Source organism: Eptesicus fuscus, chromosome 12 (assembly GCF_027574615.1).
Source record: "Eptesicus fuscus isolate TK198812 chromosome 12, DD_ASM_mEF_20220401, whole genome shotgun sequence".
NCBI lineage: Eukaryota > Metazoa > Chordata > Mammalia > Chiroptera > Vespertilionidae > Eptesicus > Eptesicus fuscus.
The window spans coordinates 63,290,298-63,310,402 of NC_072484.1; the positions used below are offsets into that span (position 1 = coordinate 63,290,298).

Consider the following 20,105-nt stretch of genomic DNA (forward strand, 5'->3'; position numbering starts at 1 on the left):
CCGCCTGCGAACTGAAAGGTCCCAGGTTCAATTCCGGTCAAGGGCACATGCCCGGGTTGCGGGCTCGATCTCCAGTGGGGGACTTGCAGGAGGCAGCCGATCCATGAGTCTCTGTCATCATGGATGTTTCTATCTCTCCCTTTCCCTTCCTCTCTGAAATCAATAAAAATGTATTTTGAAAAAAATAAAAATCAATAAAAACATAGTAAATTTAAAAAAGTAAATGCCTGATTCTATGAAGAAGAGTTTTAAGATTAACCTTCAATATATAGTTATTCCAGATAGCAAGAAGGACTCTTAGGTTTGTTTTAAAAGGATGCAGGGCCCAACTTGAAGAGGTAGCAGGAATCTCTTCAAGTAAAATGAAATTATTCAAAAATTTTTTAATCCATGAGTTCATAATAATGATATGTCCCTCCCTCAGACTAAAAAAAAAAACACCCTAATTGGTCATCTGTTGAGGACACTAGGGAATCAACTCTGTTTTAAAAACTGCTTTTTCTATATAAAAGTGGTCAAGTAACTATAATGAAAAAAAATTTTAATATAAGTATTTCAACATAAACTTAAAAAGGAATGATAAAATTGTAATATCATTATTTTATAACCTCCTAAATGAAGGAACTAAGGACTGAATGGCAATGGCTGCTAACATCATAAAAAGATAATCAGAGCCCTGGCCGGTTTGGCTCAGTGGATAGAGCGTCGGCCTGCAGACTGAAGGGTCCCAGGTTCGATTCCAGTCAAGGGCATGTACCTTGGTTGCAGGCACATCCCCAGTAGGGGGTGTGCAGGAGGCAGCTAATCGATGTTTCTCTCTCATCGATGTTTCTAACTCTCTATCCCTCTCCCTTCCTCTCTGTAAAAAATCAATAAAATATATTAAAAAAAAAAAAAGATAATCAGACATTATAGGCCTCTTGATAAATAACACACCACCACCTATGAAGTAATCATCCCAGAAATAATTAAACCTGAATCCTCTTAAGTGTCTAGATCCAACCACCATAAATATGATCTCCAATTTTTGGTGGCAATCTTATCTTATTAATACAGTAAGAATACACCAAAGTGAAGGCTGAAACTAATAAATCATCTAGTTTGCAATGCTGCTCAAACTGACAATGCCATCATCACTTCATTTTTAAATCATATTTGAAACCATGAAAAATCACTGTAACATTAGACATTCTGGTATGTCAATGCCACTTCAGATTAGAGATAAATTAGAAAAATTTTCACCACCACAGGAAACCAGCAACTATAAATTTAGATAACAATAAGAATCAGGAATCTGAAGTAGAATAGTCCAAGATCTTAAGGCTGAGAGACCTTAATGATAATACTTTCCAATGTGCTGGGTTGACAGAAAATCAACCTAAAGCTGCAGTTAAAAGACTTAACCTACATTATACCAGTAATTAGCATTGTGTTCAGATTGTAATTCACATTTCAAAAATTTCCCACTTACTATCTCATGACTGAACAGACAATAATAATCTATAAAGATTTTAAAAATATCATCACTTTAATCTTTTATTAAAACTTTTAAGATTTTTTATGATAATAAGTTGTAAAGATTCTAATAAAGCCTAGGTGTTCAAAAGTTTTATGTGTACTACTAGTTAGTATTTGTTCCATTATATTTTTATCTTCGAGGGTAATAGTCTGCAATTGTTACTTAAATATTTAAGGTAAGAAAGGAAAAGCACACATTAGTTCTTTGGATAAGAAACACCCTGACTACTAGACTTTAGCAATTAAAGACCCAAAGTTATAAATGAATATCACAAAAGAAATATGAAAACATTTATAAGTTAACCATCACAAGCAGGACACTAAGCTGTAAATATTAAGTATTACTCACCGACTCTTTCTCTACAACTCGGTTTAGCATCACAACTGCTTTCGTCTTTTGCTGCCAAACCATGAGCCAGAAATGACAAGCTGTATTAGGAAGTGGACCCTGTAAGAACAGGGAAGAAAAAGTAGATTAAGAGAAAGATGATGGAGGCTCAAGGAAAACTCCTTATAGTATGCTTCTGGTTGAGAACAATGTATTGGATCATAATTGGTAAATTACAACTTTAAATCCACTTGAATTTAAAAATATATCTGGGTCTGGGTCTGGCCTGTGTTGTTCAATGGTCAGAGTGTCATCCTGAGCACTGAAGGGTAACAGGTTCAGTTCCTAGTCAACAGCACATACCTGGGTTATAGGCTCAATCCCCAGCCCTGGTCAGTCTGGGCATATGTGGGAGGCAACCAATCGATGTGTCTCTCTCACATCATTATCTATCTATCTATCTATATCTATCTATCTATCTATCTATATCTCTCTCCCTCTCTTTTCCTTCCTCCCTTCCACTCTCCCCCAAAAAATATCAAAGGAGCCTTAGCCGGTATGACTCAATGGATAGAGTATCGGCCTGCGGACTGAAGGGTCCCAGGTTTGATTCCGGTCAAGGGCACATGCCCAGGTTGTGGGCTCAATCCCCAGTGGGGGTGTGCAGGAGGCAGCCAATCAATGATTTCTCATCACTGATGTTTCTGTCTCTCTCTCCCTCTCCCTTCCTCTCTGAAATCAATAAAAACATTTTTTAGAAGAGGGAGTTTGTGCCATTACTGACCAACCAACCCAAGTTCATTACAAAACGAATTCCAGAAAAAGTAGAAATTTCAAAGTACCTAAACCACTATAATTGTTCATCTACAAAACTATAGCTTGTGTGAACTCAACAGTAGAATTTAAAGGGGCAACATACTACAATAATGCTATGAGGAAAAGCAAATCATATTACGTACTTCCAATTATCTTCACATTGTGTAGCATAGGGCAGAAAAAAGGACAAATAAGAGATGAAAGATCATGCCCAAATTATGACTAATTTTAAATAAGTGAAGGTAAAAAAAAAAAAAAAAAGGTTTCAATGTACCTAACGTAACTCAGCATACATTCACCTCAGAGGACAGGTGTTAGAGTGGTGAGTGAGGGGCTGAGTGAGGACAGGTCAGCATGGAGCTTCAGCTCCACAAGGAAAACAAGGTTATTCAACTAGTACCAGACTGAAAGCATCTGTAGGGCTGTTATATTCCCTGGTATGTAGCAGATGCTCTTAACTATTATTTGAATTCATAAACTCTAAGCTTCTAAGTTATTAAAATACTAGAATTCTAATGAGAATCCCAAGAAACTGCACCCTAATGTTTGAGGATACTGTTCTCACTCAACATATATTATCTACTGCTTGATTCAATTCTTAAAACAAAACAAAACAAAACAAAAAACAAACATTGAAATGGTAAAAAGAGCAATGGGTAAATCCCCAGAAAAACTAATACCTTTTCTTTAAACTAAAAAAAATGGATGTATCAACCCACCACTGAAGTCACTCCTAGTGTGTACACCTACACACACACACACACACACACACACACACACACACACACACACACGCCACATTCTGTTAGTAGTTTTAAAAGGGGACAAAGGTTTATCTCTCAGCTCTCCCTCTTACCAGCAATACTACCAACTTTCTTCTGTAAAATGAAGATTTATACCAAGGGGCTGATACGTATATATTAAATTCATAAAACTCAGAGGAAAAGATGATAAAAAAGCAACAATACAATCAGAAAAACTGAGGTTATAATAAACATTTAGCATCTCTAGTTTCCTCTATCCTTTGAAATATTTTCTGAGTATGTTCTCTTTCCAATGTACTAGGTACAAGAGCAAGATCAGTCTCAGTCTTCATAGAACTTACAAAGGAGAAGAGAAGAAGTGACCTGGAATATAAGGAAGCAAAAACAAAACAAAACAAAAACAAACACCCAATCATCCCTGGTTGGTGTGGCTCAGTTGGTTAGAATAGATTCGATTCCCAGTCATGGCACATGGCTAGGTTATGGGTTGATCCCTGGCCCTGGTACCAGTACATGTGGGAGGCAACCAATTGATGTCTCTTTCACATTAATATTTCTCTCTCTCCCCACCTCCCTTCCACTCTCTCTAAAAATATCAATGCAAGAAATATGCTCACTTGAGGATTAAAATAAACAAATAAATAAAAAAGATTAAAATCATTTCAGATTAAAAGACACACAGACTGAAAGTAAAGGGATGGAAAAAGACAGTGCATGGGAAAAAAAAAAAAAAGCAGCTGGGGTACCAATACCTAGTATCAGACAAAATAGACTTTAAAACAATTAGCAAGAGACAAAGAAAGACCCAGCAATTCCACTTCTGGTTATTTATCTGAAGGTTATTTAACACCAAGTCATAAACATATATGCATTCCTGTGTTCACTGCAGCATGATTTACAATAGCCAAGATAAGGACACAATCTAAGTGTCCATACACGAATGAATAAAGAAGATGTGATACTATATACACTGTAATATTACTCAGCTATAAAAAATAAGAATGAAATCTTGCCATATGCAACAACATGGATGGACCTAAGGGGTATTATGCTAAGTTAAATAAGACACAGAAAGACAAATGCCAGATGATTTCACTTATATGTGAAATCTAAAAAACAAAACAAACAAACAAAACAGAAACAAGCTCCATAGATACAGAGAACATTTTGATCGTTGTCAGATGGCCAGGAGGTTTGGGGGATAGGTGGGAAAGAAGAAGAGATTAAGAAATACAAAATTCCATTTATAAAAATAATCACAGGATATAAAATATAGCATAATCAGTAATTTTGTAATAATTATGTATGGTGAAAGATGGACACTAGACTTAACAGGGTGATCACTTTGTAAGTTATATAAACATCCAATCTCTACATTGTATACCTGAAACTAATGTATGTTAACTGTAATATATGAAAATTAAAAAAAAATTTTAAATTTAGGATAATTATTGTTTTCTATTTTTTAACATTACAGTTTTTCCAAATAGAAAGTAAAATTTTAAACTCTAAGTTTATTGAAAAATGTCTAACGCTCATAAGAAAAACTTCAATTACAGAAAGGCAGAAAAATGGCAAATAAAAGTCTCCCTTCATAATTCCCAGAAACTGACTAATAGTATATGTATAATTTATTTGGCCAGACCCTTATAGATTATTTCAATCCTATTATTTCTGGTCCTATGCTATCAAAATTAAGTTGCAAGAAACATCCAGGCATATGTGTTTATGTACATGTTTAACAACTGAGTATTATAAACTTTAAGTCTCTGCTGTTCTGCCATGTGAAAAGTGGTAGCTGATTGATGGTTTAAATTTGTATTCCCTATTTACTAGAAAATTTGAAGATCTTTTCATATGTACATTACCAACTTATCTCTTTTTCCTTGAACTGTGAATTGATGGTCCTTACCAGTTTTTTCACAGATTGTTTCTCCCTTTCTTTTTGATTAACAGGAACTGTTTTACTTCAAGCAAAATAATTAATTTCAGTTCCTATGAATTAGAAATAATCTAATAGCTTACAGCTACATTCATTTTAACATCTTTTTACATTATTCTGATTCAAATTGAGGGTTTTTTTTTTAATTTTTTAAAATTTCTTTATTGATTAAGGTATCACATATGTCCTCATCCCCCCATTCCCATCCCACACCCCTCCCCACGCATGCCTCCACCCCCCTCAAATTGAGTTTTTAAAAATCTTAATATTATAAATATACAATTTATCTTTGGGATATTTAAAAATCACTAGAGGAAATGACATCACTATTAATTAAGTCTATTATTTGATAAATAAAGGTTACCTGATATAGATAAACCAAAATAATTTATATTATCTCAGAATTGGAGAAAAGTAGTACTGGAATACAGGAGTGGCCAATGGGCCAAGAAGCAATGAGGCAAAAATGCCAAAAGGAACCGCCAGGCTCTCTGGTCTCCTAGTCAGTCCTCTGCCCTGAACAAAGGCCCAAAGGCAGGACACCATCTCAGGTGTGTGCATACTCTCAAAACATATATGCCAAAGAGGGGAGGAGTGAAGAGCTTTCAAAGGGACTCTGGATATCATACAGATTATATGAAGAGAAATGGAAAAAGCTAATAAAAGATTAACAAAGGCTTTGTATCAAGTATAAAGCAAGGAATAAAACTTGCCTGCAAAGAACTGGCTTGAGCCATTTCATTAAAAATGTTTCCTTCACAGAATATATAACATTAAAATTAACTTTACTTTTATCTTAAGTATATAAAGTTGTAAAACATCATAATTTCTATAACATAGCAAAAGAAGGAACTGAAATAGCATTTCATTTCCAAAAGAAGTCAAAACATACTTTTATCTGTTTTAAAGTAGACAATCACAAAAACTGCACTGTCAGTTACTTGCTCCACCTCACACCACTTGCCTGGGTTAAGATGTAACTCCTTTGCGCCTCTTCTATGTCTACTAAGCTGGCATTAATATAATCATTTTCAGCATTTTGCAGTTTAACGCGACTGTGATCATCTGAAAAAGAGAATAAACAAAACTGTTATTTCAAACTCATCATTACCATTTTTAATTTTAATTTCTAGATATTTATAAAATGAAAGAAGAGAACCCTAAAAATTCCACCAAAAAAACTACTATAACTGATATGTGAATTCAGTAAAGGAGCAAGATACAAAAGAAATACTCAGAAATTGGTTGCATTTTTGTACACCAATAATGAACTATCAGAAAAGGCAACTAAGCAAACAATCCCATTTACAAATGCATCAAAAAACAACAACCTAAGAATAAATTCAACCAAGAAGGTAAAGAACTGTATTCAAAAAATTTTAAGATACTAAAGAAAGAAACTGGAGAAGATACAAATAAATGAAAGCATATACTGTGTTCATGAATTGGAAGAACTAACACTATTAAAATGTCCATACTACCCAAAGCAATCTTTAGATTCAATGCAATTCCTATAAAAATACCAGTGGTATATTTCACAGAACTAGAACAAATAACCCTAAAATTTATATGGAGCCACAAAAGACCTCTAATAGCCACATCTATTTTCCTTCTTCCTTAAAGAAGGAAAACGAAGTTGGAGGTATGCTACCTGATATCAAACTGTAATACCAAAGCTATAGTAATCAAAACAGCATGGTACTAGCATAAAAAGACATATAGATCAATGAAACAGAATAGAGAATGCAGGAATAAACCCATGCCTATATGGTCAATTAATATTTGACAAAGGAGGCAAGCACATACAATGTGATAAAAGACAGTCTATTCAATAAATGGTGTTAGGAAAATTGAAAAGATATGACAAAAAAATTAAAATAGACCACCTTCTTACACCATATAAGGATAAAGTAAAAACAGATTATTAAAGACTTAATGTTAAGGAGAACCAAGATGGCAGCATGAGTAAATACCGGTACTTGCCACCTTCCACAATCACATCAAAATTACAACTAAAATACAGAACAAATATCATTCAGAATTGCCTGAAATCTGACTGAATGGAAATCCTACAACTAGAGAAGTAGAGAAAATACATCAAGACTGGTAGGGGGGTGGAGGTGAGGTACAAGCTGGTCTGACACAACACCCACGGTGACATTTTTTAATCAGGTGTGATATCTAATCTGTGAAGGGCCCAGTGAGAAGCAAGGGGTCCCAGATCCACACCAAACTTCCCCAAAGTAAAAAGATCATTTAGATTCCTGGTTCCTACCTACAAAAATAAAAAATAAAAACTGGCCTCAAAGTAATGAGACTAGATTTCTATAGTACCTATACCATTTTCTTCATCCCTCAATAGGCCTGCATTCAGCTACTGTAATCCCACTTATCTGTTGGGAATACACTGCAAGTCCCCCCAGTGAATGCCTGAAACTGTAGTTAGTACTGAACCTTATGTATATTTTTTCTATACATACCTATGATAAAGTTTAACTGATAAATAAGGCACAGTAAGACATTAACAATAACTACTAATAAAGTAAAATTATAACTACATACTGTAATAAAGTTATGTGAATGTGGTGTCTCTCTGATAACTGTGAGGGCTACCAAGTGACTTAAAGGGTGGAGATTATCTTCAGTGTGGAGTCACTGAACAAGGGAATGAGCTCTGTCCAGGTGGAATGGAACAGATCGAATTTCATCAAGCTACTCAGGAGGGCACACAATTTTAAAACTTAAGAATCATTTATTTCTGGAATTGTCCATTTAATATTTTCAGACTAATATTTGGACCGCAGGTAACTAAAATCTCCAAGTAAAACTGTGCAGAAGGGGGGACTACTGTATATTTAAGATACTTTTAGCACTAAACTGTATTTAATTAAATGCTAAAAAAAAGTGAAATACAATTGTAATATTACAATTCTTTCAAAAATAACTAAAAGTGCATCATTATTTAGGTAGTATTACAGTAGTTCAGGTATATTTCTAGAAAGTTTTTAAAATTTAAAAAAATCTCATAGATTGAGAATTTATGCCAATTTAAATATGTTGAGTACAAAACCTTACCTGCTATCATTTGAATGGAAAAAGAAAAACATGACACAAGGAGAGTAAGCACATGCATAAGAACAGAATTAACATTAATTTAGAAATCTAAATATACAACTGTCAGAAGCAGATAACTGAATTACAAATTGAACATATATTTGACCTTTAACTATGGAGGATAGCATATATTATAAGCTGCTTCCCTCAAAGAAATCAATACTAAATATCTATTCTCTTTCCTACTTTTAAACTAGAAAAACTGTTTACATTATGTTCATGTGAAAGAAAATACTGCATGGTTTTAGTTTCATACATCAATTTATCTGAGATGTTTCTGCTGGACTGAACCCAAGATCTCTGTAAATATTACATGTCATTTGCCAACAGGAAAAACTTAGATCTTGTTATAGTAAATCACTTATACTAGTGTTCTCGGAAAGATGATGTCAGCAAGCACTTTTTTTAAAGTCACTTTTTTTTTTAACAGTTTAATCGCCCTTTAACTTATGTGAGATAGCAAAAAAGTCAGCTACCTAATTAATAATATAAAGTCCATATATCTCCTAGATAACACGTGTCATGAGAATAATACATGCTTTTAAATCTTTAAAATTCAAGATACACTAAAATATAACAACAAAGGAATGCATGGCCTCATGTTGTAATCACAGAAAGAACACAAACCCCAAAGGTTAATCATATCTATTGCACAACAACAAAAACAATTTGGCCAACAGAAGCAAGACTCCACAAAATCGGGAAGGTTCTCTCTAGGGTTCGGGGAATTTGGTTATGCTGCATGCCACCATCCCAGACACTCCCACAGCTTTGGAGGGGACAAGCTCAAAGAAAGACCTTCAGCAGTCTATCTTTAAGTGCTTTCATACCCTGCCTTCAGGATTCTGAACTAGAATCTACTGTTATTTTCCCTCTAGCTTTATAATTGACACCAGGTGTCACTCCAATTCATTAAAAACACCAGAATTACACACTGTTAAAACACAGATCTAGACAAATGTCAGAAGGGAACAGATGAAGGAATGGGGGGGGGGGGGGGGGACTGGATAAAGGAAGGTGAGGGGATTAACTAAAGAATGTATATGCATAGCCCAAGGACATAGACAATAATGTGGCGACAGCCAAGGGCAGGGGAGGTGGGCCCTGGGGGGAGGTGAACAAGGGTATGAAGGACATCTGCAATAGTGTCAACAATAAAAAATTTAAATTAAACCTGACCTGTGTGCTCAATGGTTAGTGTCCGTGCTGGGTTTGATTACTGGTCAAGGGCACGTACCTAGGTGCAGGTTCGTTCCCTACCCAGTCAGGGCAAGTGTGGGAGACAAACAATCTCGATGTGTCTCTCTCACATAGATGTGGTGGTGTTTTTTTCCTCCCTCTCTCCCTCCCCGCCCCCCCTAATTCTACTCTCTCTGAAAAATCAATGGGGAAAATATCCTAGGGTGAGGATTAACAAAAACAAAACAAAAATTTAAATTAAACAAACAAACAAAAGACCTGTTCCTAGAGCCTAGGGTGTCAGACCAATGGGGAACAAGGGCTACCTGACCCGCTTGGGGGTGGGGGTGGGGGTGGGGGTGGGGTCATGCAGAGCCTGGCCCCAGGCAGTGACCCTGCTTCCTCTAACATTTATTCATATAGTCAGTAGAAGCAAAGGAACACTGAATTGGGGGGGGGGGGGGGGGGGGGGAGAATTTATTTTTTAATTCTGTTAGACTGAAAACAGAAGTTAATCCTTTGGAAAACTGTATGGCTATTTAGAACAGTCTATAAATGTTGGCTGAATCCATATTTTCTCCTCAGGGCTGATTAAAAACAAAACTTTGAAATATAACTATATTGGTATTATTTATTTTAATTCTTCTGCTCTAGTAAGAAGATGAATAAACACTTAAAAGTGTATATAATTATTTTAATTCAGAAGAGAATCTGTCGAGAAAAAGCATAAGAGAGCTTCTGCTGTTAAACATATCACTTTAAAACTATCTACAAAGATAGTAAGTATACACATTTTAGAAAGTAAAACTACCAAAGCCTTTATATGGGAAATTGTGGCTTTTTGATTTATATTCTCTAGCAAAGACAACAAAAAGGAACAATGCCTCTTCTCCAATATCTGTGAGAGTGGACATGGTCGTCTCTACAACCTCGGAATCAAAGTCTGCTTTCCATGCCCTTTTACTACCAGCCCCAAATCTGTGAACTGTTCATTCCAAAACAAACTTTTGACTTCTGAATTAGGAAAACCCCCCACAAAGTTACATGCTTTCTTCTCTCCCATTGTTTATTCTGCCCAGGAACCTGTAAAATGAGGTTATCAAAATAATAGTCCTATAACTTCTGGGCTATAAACACATACCAGTATTTTGTATGTGTTTATACTATAAGGCTCACAGTATTTTATCATTATTTAAATATATGGTTATCTTCCTCTTTCCTATCTTTTAAAGAATCCAGCAAAATGAGAAAAATGAAGAGTTCAGTCTATATTTATTGCATGATACACCACAAAAGCAACAAACCACACTTCACAGGGAATCTTATTTCTTAACATCCAATAACACCAATAGCAGAACTATCAAGAACATATACATATACTTTTTTCTATGGGGACACCATCTGCTCTTAATTCTTGTCACTGAGTCATGAAGAAATGCAATGCCCAATAAAACTGTGCTACCTAAGTTGGATACAAATTAAACAAATGTCTGATGAAGATTCCTTCACCTCCCACCCTTGAACAGTTATGTTTTCTGAGAAATGGTTTCACCTATCAAGAAATGACTAAACTCAAAAGAAAAGAAAAAAGAAATGACTAAACTCTAGTTGTGGCCTGAGCTGACAATACAGATTTGCTTCCTCTTTCAATACTGTCATAGTAAGTTTAAAAAAAAAAAAAAAACCATCCAGTTTCACCTAGTTTATAATTACTGTAAGAAATCTCCTTTTGGAAAGCCTATCATGTCACATAGAATGGAGGATTCACATTCATCATAACTACCCTCAACAGGTTACACCAAGGCAGAGATCAAGAATAATTACCATAAAGTGAAAGGAGAAAGATAAGTTTATTCGACTGGAGACTGCATATTTCCCACACTACATGGCCTCTCTTGGATACATCCAAGTTGGTTCTTTTGCCATCCTATACAAGTACCCTGAGCTTTTCCTTGGCATTGCCTTTCATCCTGTTCTTCACCTCAGGTATGATTTCCACCTTCATCTATGTCACACAAACCTCACTTCCTTGAAGATCCAGCCCATGACCTATTTTCTCTACACAGCCTCTTTGATGGAACCCCCACTGTGATGGTTTGATCTTTTTTTTTTTAAACGACCAAATAACAAGAATTTATTTGAAAAATTTCAAACCTGCCAGAAGTGGCACTTTCCAAGCCCTAAGCCAACCCTCCTTACCAAGCTCCAAGGGACAATGAGTTCTCCCTACATGCCTCCACACCAAGCTTGCACACCCATACCTCAGGCCATGCTAGAGAACGCCAGTGTCCCTTTCTTCTAGGAGGCATTACAGCCCTGGCCAAAGAGCTGGGGTGGCAGTCCTCTGGCATCACAGGAGATGATGGTGGCCAGAGCCCCTTACATAGATTGAGAAAAGATAATGAGGGAAAAAGACACCAAATAGGGCTTCCTGAAAAACAGAAACTTACCTCTTATACCAAAAAGTGGCTCCCACATACAAAATCCTGCTTCCCCCAACTAGCACAAAAACCCATAGGAAAGAAAAAGACCAGCAGCAAGGCTGGGCTGGTCATATGGCAGAACTTTGGTTTAGAAAAGCTAGGAAGAGTGTGAGCTAAGCCCCTCTCTCTTCCTTGTCTAGCTGCCCAGAGCCCACTGGCCCCAAGGGGGAATCTGAAAATAAGCAAAGCATGGTCGTCTTTGGTTCTGAAACTTCGCCATTACAATGGCAAACACAGCCTCAAGAGTCCTACTTGGGCCTACCTGCATGGGGCAGGTATTTGTTATGAACCCAATTAAAGCCAATGCATAAGATAAGTAAAAAGGCTTTGGAGACCAAGCCACAAGGAATCCTACTACTACATTTATAAAACTAAAGCTGGGGAGTAGAGTGACAGGAGACACCCCTCACTCCATCCTTAACCTACATACATGTCTATGGCCCCAGATGGTGGTCCCTTCTAGGCTGAGGAGGAGGTGGTTTCAGGGCTGGGAAGAAAGGAAGGGATCCCTGAGCAGTAAGTTAGGTCAGGCAAATTAAGGATGATCTGTTCTTTGCATTTAATACTTTCAACAATCATAGAATTTTCAGTCAACAAATATATTTTATGAGCCAGGCAACAGGGACATAAAGATAAAACATAATTTGTTTAGAACTTTTTACAAGAAAAAACTATATTAAGTAATAACTCCCAGTACTTTATTGCATTGTGTTATGGGAAGAAAGCTGACCAACTGATGCCTGCCTGAGTGAGCAAGGAATAGGCTTTTTACTACATAGGTGAAGGAAAGGATGAATTCCAGCAGAAGGAGCACACATAAAGAAGAGTAAGATAAAATGGCAGATCATGAAGGACTGGTGAATTCAGAAAGGCTAAAGATCTGGGTCGATGAGGGAGGTCCCAAAACATGTTGAGGCCAGGCTCTGAAGGGAGGGCTTTGTGTGTTGTGCCACAGGCACAAGCAACCTCAATGAAGCTCTTTAAAGGACTGACACAATATAATTATTTTCTTGTAGAAAGTTCTGAACAAATGATGTTTTATCTTTATGTCACTGTTGCCTGGCTCCTAAAATACATTTGTTGATTGAAAATTCTATTGAGTGACTGAAACAGGAGGAAGACAACTTAAAACACTGATGCAATAACAGTGTAATCAAGAGGTGGAGTACTGAACCAAGCAGTGGCAGTGAGAGTGAAAAGCGTTGCTAATGAAGCATTTCCCAGGTAAACACCATCATGGACTTGCTAGTAAAGCATATTTTGTTTGGGAATCATCCCATAGATTCAATCTTTTCCAAATAGGTTAACTGTCTTTGATGACTTCAACCTCTTTCAATCCATCATGATTTCAAGTTCCTAAACTTCATAGAACAATGTCAATTGATTAAATTCTGCTTCCATACATCACCAAACTGAAAAGGGCCTCTTTAATCTATCCCCAAGAGTCTCTGCAATAGAAAGAACACCTGGGAAGTATCATTAATGTAGTGTGGAATATGGGTACCTTTTCTCTTGTATAAATTTCAGGTTAATATAATCAGTAAGCATTTCACCATTCTCCTAGAAACTCAGAATCTTTCCTTTTAATAGATAGAGAGCCTAAAAAATTGAGGGTAGAGGGAGTTGAAAGAATGTTACTTTCCTTACATCCAAAAGTCCATAGACACCATACAATGTAGATCAAATATTTATTAAATATCTTCTATGTTCCAGGCACTGTTCTAGTCACTTGGGACCCATTCATACCCTTTTGGGGTTCACCTTCCCAAAAAGGGAAGATAGTAATAAGCAAAACAATTATGTAAATTTAAGTAGTAAATGCTATGAGAAAAATAAATAGTCAAGTTGTGCTGGGGAAGTGAGCAGCTTGCAATTGTAAAAAGGGTGGTCAGGGTGGGTCTCACTGAGACAGTGACATTTAAGCAAAGACTTGGAAGTCAATCATGGATATTTTGGTTAAGAGTGTTACAAACATAGAAGAGTGAATGCCGTAAGGTAGGTACATGTCTGATGTGTCTGAGGGATACAAAGAATGTGATTGGAGCTCAGTGAACAAAGGGAAGAGCAGCAGCCTGCAATTTTAAGTTCAGAGAGTTGAGAAATCCTGTACTGATGCGTTAGTCTCATTTCATTAGTCTTACCTCCTAAATTTGACTATCAGAGAAAAAGGGTTTCTACTTCCATTTTCTCATAGTACCTAGTACAGTATCATAACAATTTAGGTTAGTAAGTGTTCAAACACTGTTTATATAATGAATTCCAGAAATTTTTCATAACAAATGTTAAGCTGTAGTAGAATTTTGTCAGAATGACAAATCACTATTAAATCATTCTGAAACATAAGCAGGAAATGAAACTATTAACTGATTTTGAGAGTAAACTAATTCAGCAAAAAGAGAGAGAGATCAGAAAGCTTTAAGACTTTTTAGTATAGATATCTGAAATTCTGTGGTACAGATGAAAGAAAATGGGTGAGGGAAGGCTAAAGGGCCGTAAGATGTGTATTCTGATGTCTACTCTGGCTCTACCAGCATATGTGACTACAGACCAGCTATGGTTTATATAGAAAAAAATAAGCTACTACTTGAGAAACATTATTAGTATCCAAGCTCCTTAGACACTACAGCCTGTGATAACAGCCAAGTCACTGGGGCTCCTGTGGTCTGTTTTCTTGTCTGTAAGATAAAATGACCAGAAAGGACCAGTCCTCTATTATTTTTACTGACTGACCCTCATTAATACCCTAAAAGTATTGAAAGGAGTTTTAGGGGTAAAATAGGCAGGTTTAGGGAGTTTTAGAAATAAATACGGTCCATGGGGAGGAAGGCTTGGAGCCCATAGGTGAGAGCTTGGAGCTGCCAAAAGGCATATATTCACAGAGAAAAAAAGAAAAAAAAAGAGGTGCCACAGGATAAGGGGAGAGGAAGACATCCATTCACAGAACACAGGGAAAAGCTAAAGGGCATGGGGAGAAAGAGGAAACAAACTCTCACAGAGGATAGAGAAATGCTGACAAATGGGAGAAAGAGGAAAACAGATTTTCAGAGGAGATAGAGAATTCTACCACTGAAGGGGGGAAAGGAGGGAAGCACTGAGTGGGTTTTGAGCTTTGAAGTTGATATTCTACCAATTGGAAGGCAACATCAAGAAACAAAGAACTGCAGCCTTTATTTTATTAATTTTTACAGAGAGAAAGAGAGAGGGATAGAGAGTTAGAAACATCGATGAGAGAGAAACATCGGATCAGCTGCCTCCTGCACACTCCCTACTGGGTATGTGCCCGCAACCAAGGTACATGCCCTTGACCGGAATCGAACCTGGGACCCTTGAGTCCGCAGGCCAACGCTCTAGCCACTGAGCCAAACCGGTCAGGGCAAGAACTGCAGCCTTTAGAAACCTTAGAAAAAAGCTTAGTGGGTTACCCCCTTTGGGACTCCCTCCCCACATGGGAGTCTGTACTTGTTTCCAATAAATTTCCACCCTTTTCATCTATCTACCACCCTTTGTTTGTGGCTTCATTCTTCAAATCCACCCGGACAAGAACCTGAGAAAGAAACCACTCTTGCATCCTGCTCAGGAAAAACCACCCGATTTGGTATCAAGTGTAAAACTCCTTGAAAAGTCCTAAAATATCTTAAAATTTTACAGGAATTTAAAATTTTTACTTCATTATGTATCTGTATGTATTTTAATATATAGACAACCAACCTCTCACCTCCCCAGTTCTTTTTTTTCCCCACCTCCCCAATTCTGAGTGTATCTGATGGTCCTGGAAGATGTGCCAGGTTTCCCCTGACTTTAAAAGTGCCTTCCCTGCACACTTCTGGTCCTCCACCCTCTAGTCTCCAGTGTAAGTACTCTGCAGCAGAGCTTTCCAAGTAGTGAGCTGTGGCTGCACTATGGGCCTCTGTTAAAAAGATGCTTACTGTTATGGCAAAATTTTGATCCACTTAGGACATGAGAGGGCGGCAGGCTCCACCCATTTGCAGCCTTCATTGTTAGGGTTAATCACTTTGTAGCCAGAGACACTGTTAAGTTCACCATATATTCCCACTACCTTGCCCAGTGCCCTTGCCCATCAAATTCAGAAATCTAGAAAGCCTCTGGTATAACCCACAGACCTTATTCCAATATTCTATTTTACAGGCACTCATTTGTGTGTGTGCAGTTGTATGCAATTTTATCACATACTAGTATGTAGACTCTTGTAACCACCACAATCAAGTCCACGTTTTATCACCACAAAGATCCTCTGTGCAACCCCTTCACCCATTTCCTAATTGACTGTTTTTCAATTGTCCAATTTTGAGAGCTCTGTATATAGTCTAGATATGAGTTCCTGGTAGTTTATAAATATTTTCTCCCAGTCTATCATTGTCTTTTTGTCCTCTTAAAGGGTCTTTTTTCACAGACCAAAAGTTTTAATTTGGGCTTAGTGCAATTTATTGATCTTTTTCTTTTCTGGACTGTGTTTTTGATATCATGTTAAGAACTCCACCTGGCGTTAGGTCCTGAATGTTCTCTTTTCTTCAAAACGTTTTATACAGGGCTCCTGGCCTGGCTCCATGGTTGAGCATAGACCTATGAACCAGGAGTCACAGTTCGATTCCCAGTCAGGGCATATGCCCGGGTTGTGGGCTCAGTCCCCAGTGTGGGGTATGCAGAAAGCAGCAGATCAATGTTTCTCTCTCATCATTGATATTTCTATCTTTCTATCCCTTTCTCTCTGAAATCAATAAAAATATATAAAAGTTTTATCCAGAGGTAAGCAAAAGTAGGTTTATAGTTGTGAGTATGTGAAACACAGAGTTTCTTATATGACTGCTTAATTATTTGTACAACTGCAAACCTACTTTTGCCCACCCCTGTACTTTACAGTTTACATTGAAGTTTCTGACCCACTTTAAATAAAATGTTTTTATTTATTTTTAGAGAGAGAGGAAAGAAGAGGGAGAGAGATAGGAACATCGATGAGAGAGAAACATCAACATAGATCGGCTGCTGCCTGCACGGCCTCCATCAGGGATCGAGACTGTAACCTGGGTAAGTGCCATGACCGGGAAATCGAAATAGTGACATCCTGATACGTAAGTTGATGCTCAACCACTGAGCGACACTGGCCAGGCACTTTTAAGTTAATTCTTATGGTGTGAGATTAACTTTCCCCCTCTAGATGTCCAAATGCTCCAGTATCAACTGTTGAAAAGATTATCCTTCAATTAAATTGCTTGGCACCTGTCAAAAACCAGTTCACCAAATTATGATTCTTATTTTTGGGTTCTCTATTGTTTAACCAATCTATGCTTCTATCCTTCTACCAACACCTTGTCTTGATAATTGTAGTTATAAATGCAGGTAACCCTTGAAGAATGCTGAAGTTAGGGGCACTGACCCCCCGCCCCCCAGTTGAAAATCTGCATATAACATTCATTCACTTGTCACCTGAGGATTTTTTTCCATTGATTTTTAGAGAGTGGAAGGGAGGGGAAGTGAGAGAGAGAGAGAGAGAGAGGCAGGCTGAGACTAGTGTGAGAGAGACATTATTGATTGGTTGCCTACCGCCCATGTCCTAACCAGGGTTGTTGATTGAGCCTGCAACCCAGGTGTGTGCCCTTGACCAGAATCAAACCTGAGACCCTTCAGTCAGCAGGCTGACGCTCTATCCACTGACCAGGAATCAAACAGTGACCTCCTGTCTCTTACATATATTAGGTTAGAGAAGGTCCCTTCTATTTCCAGTTTGCTACATGTTTTGTTTTTAATCATGAGCAAGAACTGACTTTAAATCATTCTTCTGCAACAAATGTGATATTCAAATGGCTTTTTCTTTTACCTTGTTACTGTGCTGAATTACATTTATAAGATTTTCTAATGTTCGGCCACCCTTATATTCCTAAAATAAACTTAATCACTGAACCACCGTGGCCCGGCTTTAATTCCTTTTTAAATTTTATTTTACTTTTTTTTCCTAGGAAGAGGCATTTCTTCCTCCGAGGAAATGCTGTTGGGTGCCTCCTCCTGCCACTTGGCCTTCCCTGCTGCCTTTCTTCCAGTGTCCCCTGGAGCTACACTCTGCCGTGAGCATGCCAGGCAGTGAATCCTCTCCCCACTTCTTCATCCTAGTTGAAGCCTAACTCTCCCCTTAGAAAACTATCTTTCTATCTCTCAGGTGGAGTCTGCTCGTTCTTGCTTCCCACATAACCACAGGATTTCCTAGTCTAAGCCATTACTTTTCAACTTACAAATTAAAATGATTTCCTCCAAGGCTCTTGCTGTCCAGACACATCTATCCAAGAGCTGCTCTTATATCGATCCGCTCCTGACTTCATAGTCCCTGTCTCGAAGCCTCTTCACACACATTTGCTGAAGGCTTGAGTGCCAAGGATGCCATTCACTTTTTCTCTTTGCCCTTCTCCTCTCCCAGTACCTTCTTCATTCTGGGTGTACTCATGTCTCTGGGAAAGAACCATAGGTGCTTGCTTTATAGTTCTTGACCTCTTTGGCTCTCAATCTTCAGTCATCTTCATCTGTGAAATCGTAAATGCTACTACCTTGAGGGCTACTTTCTGTCTTTCCAGCTCTTTAACTTCATTAAGATGTTTAGTTCTTTGACTTTTTCATTGTAGTACATTCCTTCCCTACCCTACTTATTATTTAATAATTTTCTTATTGTTCTTACATATTAAAAAATAATAATTTATGTGGATCTTAAATTGTACCCACCCTGTAAAACCTCAACCTTGAAATATTCAGTCATTTAGCTTCTCTTACCTTTGGGCTACTGTGTGTGCCTTGGGTAGATTCCTGTATTAGCTGGGCCTGGTGTTGCTTTGCTGTCCTGGCTAATTTCCACTGTCATTCTACTCGGGCTCTTCCTTGAGCGAACCATCACCCAGACCCACCTCTCCCTCCCACTGCTCTCAGACTATAACCCTGCCTTCGATTTTGCACAACAAAATTTTAAATCAGGAAAGAACTCTTCAACTTCAGGTTCTGCCACCTGGAAACTTATTTCTATTTGTACTCATGTTTTCTTTCCTGAAGTCCCAGGAGAAAAGTCTTTTCTCCTCCTGTTCTAGGTCTGTATCCTGATTCCTCATGGACCTTACTCGCTGTTATCACTCTTCATGCCTCCAACCTCTTTCTCACTAACAGCTCTTTTCCCTTATTATATAAATGTGTTCCAATTGTTTTCTATCACAACCCTCATATCCCCACTTACTTTATCACCTACATGGACAAATGTACTTGCACGAGCATGCACACAACATACGAATAAACAAAGTCTTAAAAGAATACACTATTTGTCTTTCCATCCTTGGTTCTACCTGACTCCCCACTTTAACTTTTATTCTAAAGTACTGGTAGCTTTCTAGTTCACAAATGCAATGAGGGACTCTCCATTGGCTTCTTTATTTATCCCTCTGACTTTTGACATTGTTGACGTCTTCCTTCCATAACACCACACATTTTTAAATTTTGCTATTGCTTCTCTGGCTGATCACCCATTTTCAGAGCTTCTTTTCCTCAGTTTGCCATTGTCTTTCTTCTTCAGGGTTCTGTCTCTGTCTCTCCTTCCTTCTCACCCTAACACTTGTATGAATGATCTAATTTTCTGTGCATTGTCACCATCTCTCTGCTTGTGACCCCAAATCTCATCTGCAGCCCAAATCTCTTCTCTTAGCTATCAAGCCACTTATGTAAGTCACGCATCTCTGTCTGGATGTCCTTTAGCCCCTTCAGACTCAGTACAACTAGACAGTTGGCATTCCTCCCTCACACAAATCCATCAGTCCAAATACTAAAAACTGCTCTTTTGGCTTTATTCCACATATTCATAAATGGTACCACTATTCATACATTTGCTGCAGCTAGAAACTCAGACTCCTTCCTCTCTCATTCAGCTCCCACATCAAGTTAGTGACTAAGTAATCATAATTCCATTTCCACAATATATTTCA

General features: G+C 37.6%; 1 protein-coding gene across 5 annotated transcripts in view; it reads right to left on the reverse strand.

The window, feature by feature from the left end:
- Nucleotides 1–20,105, reverse strand: part of PTPN2 (protein tyrosine phosphatase non-receptor type 2) — a 65,931-nt gene that overhangs the window by 24,742 nt on the left and 21,084 nt on the right. For all 5 annotated transcript variants that reach the window (XM_008159608.3, XM_054723767.1, XM_054723766.1 and 2 more), the window contains exons 3-4: nt 6,333–6,433; nt 1,868–1,966 (exon numbers count right to left, since the gene is read on the reverse strand). In XM_008159608.3, coding sequence (XP_008157830.1) covers nt 1,868–1,966; nt 6,333–6,433 — 200 coding nt within the window. The remainder of the gene's footprint in view (nt 1–1,867; nt 1,967–6,332; nt 6,434–20,105) is intronic.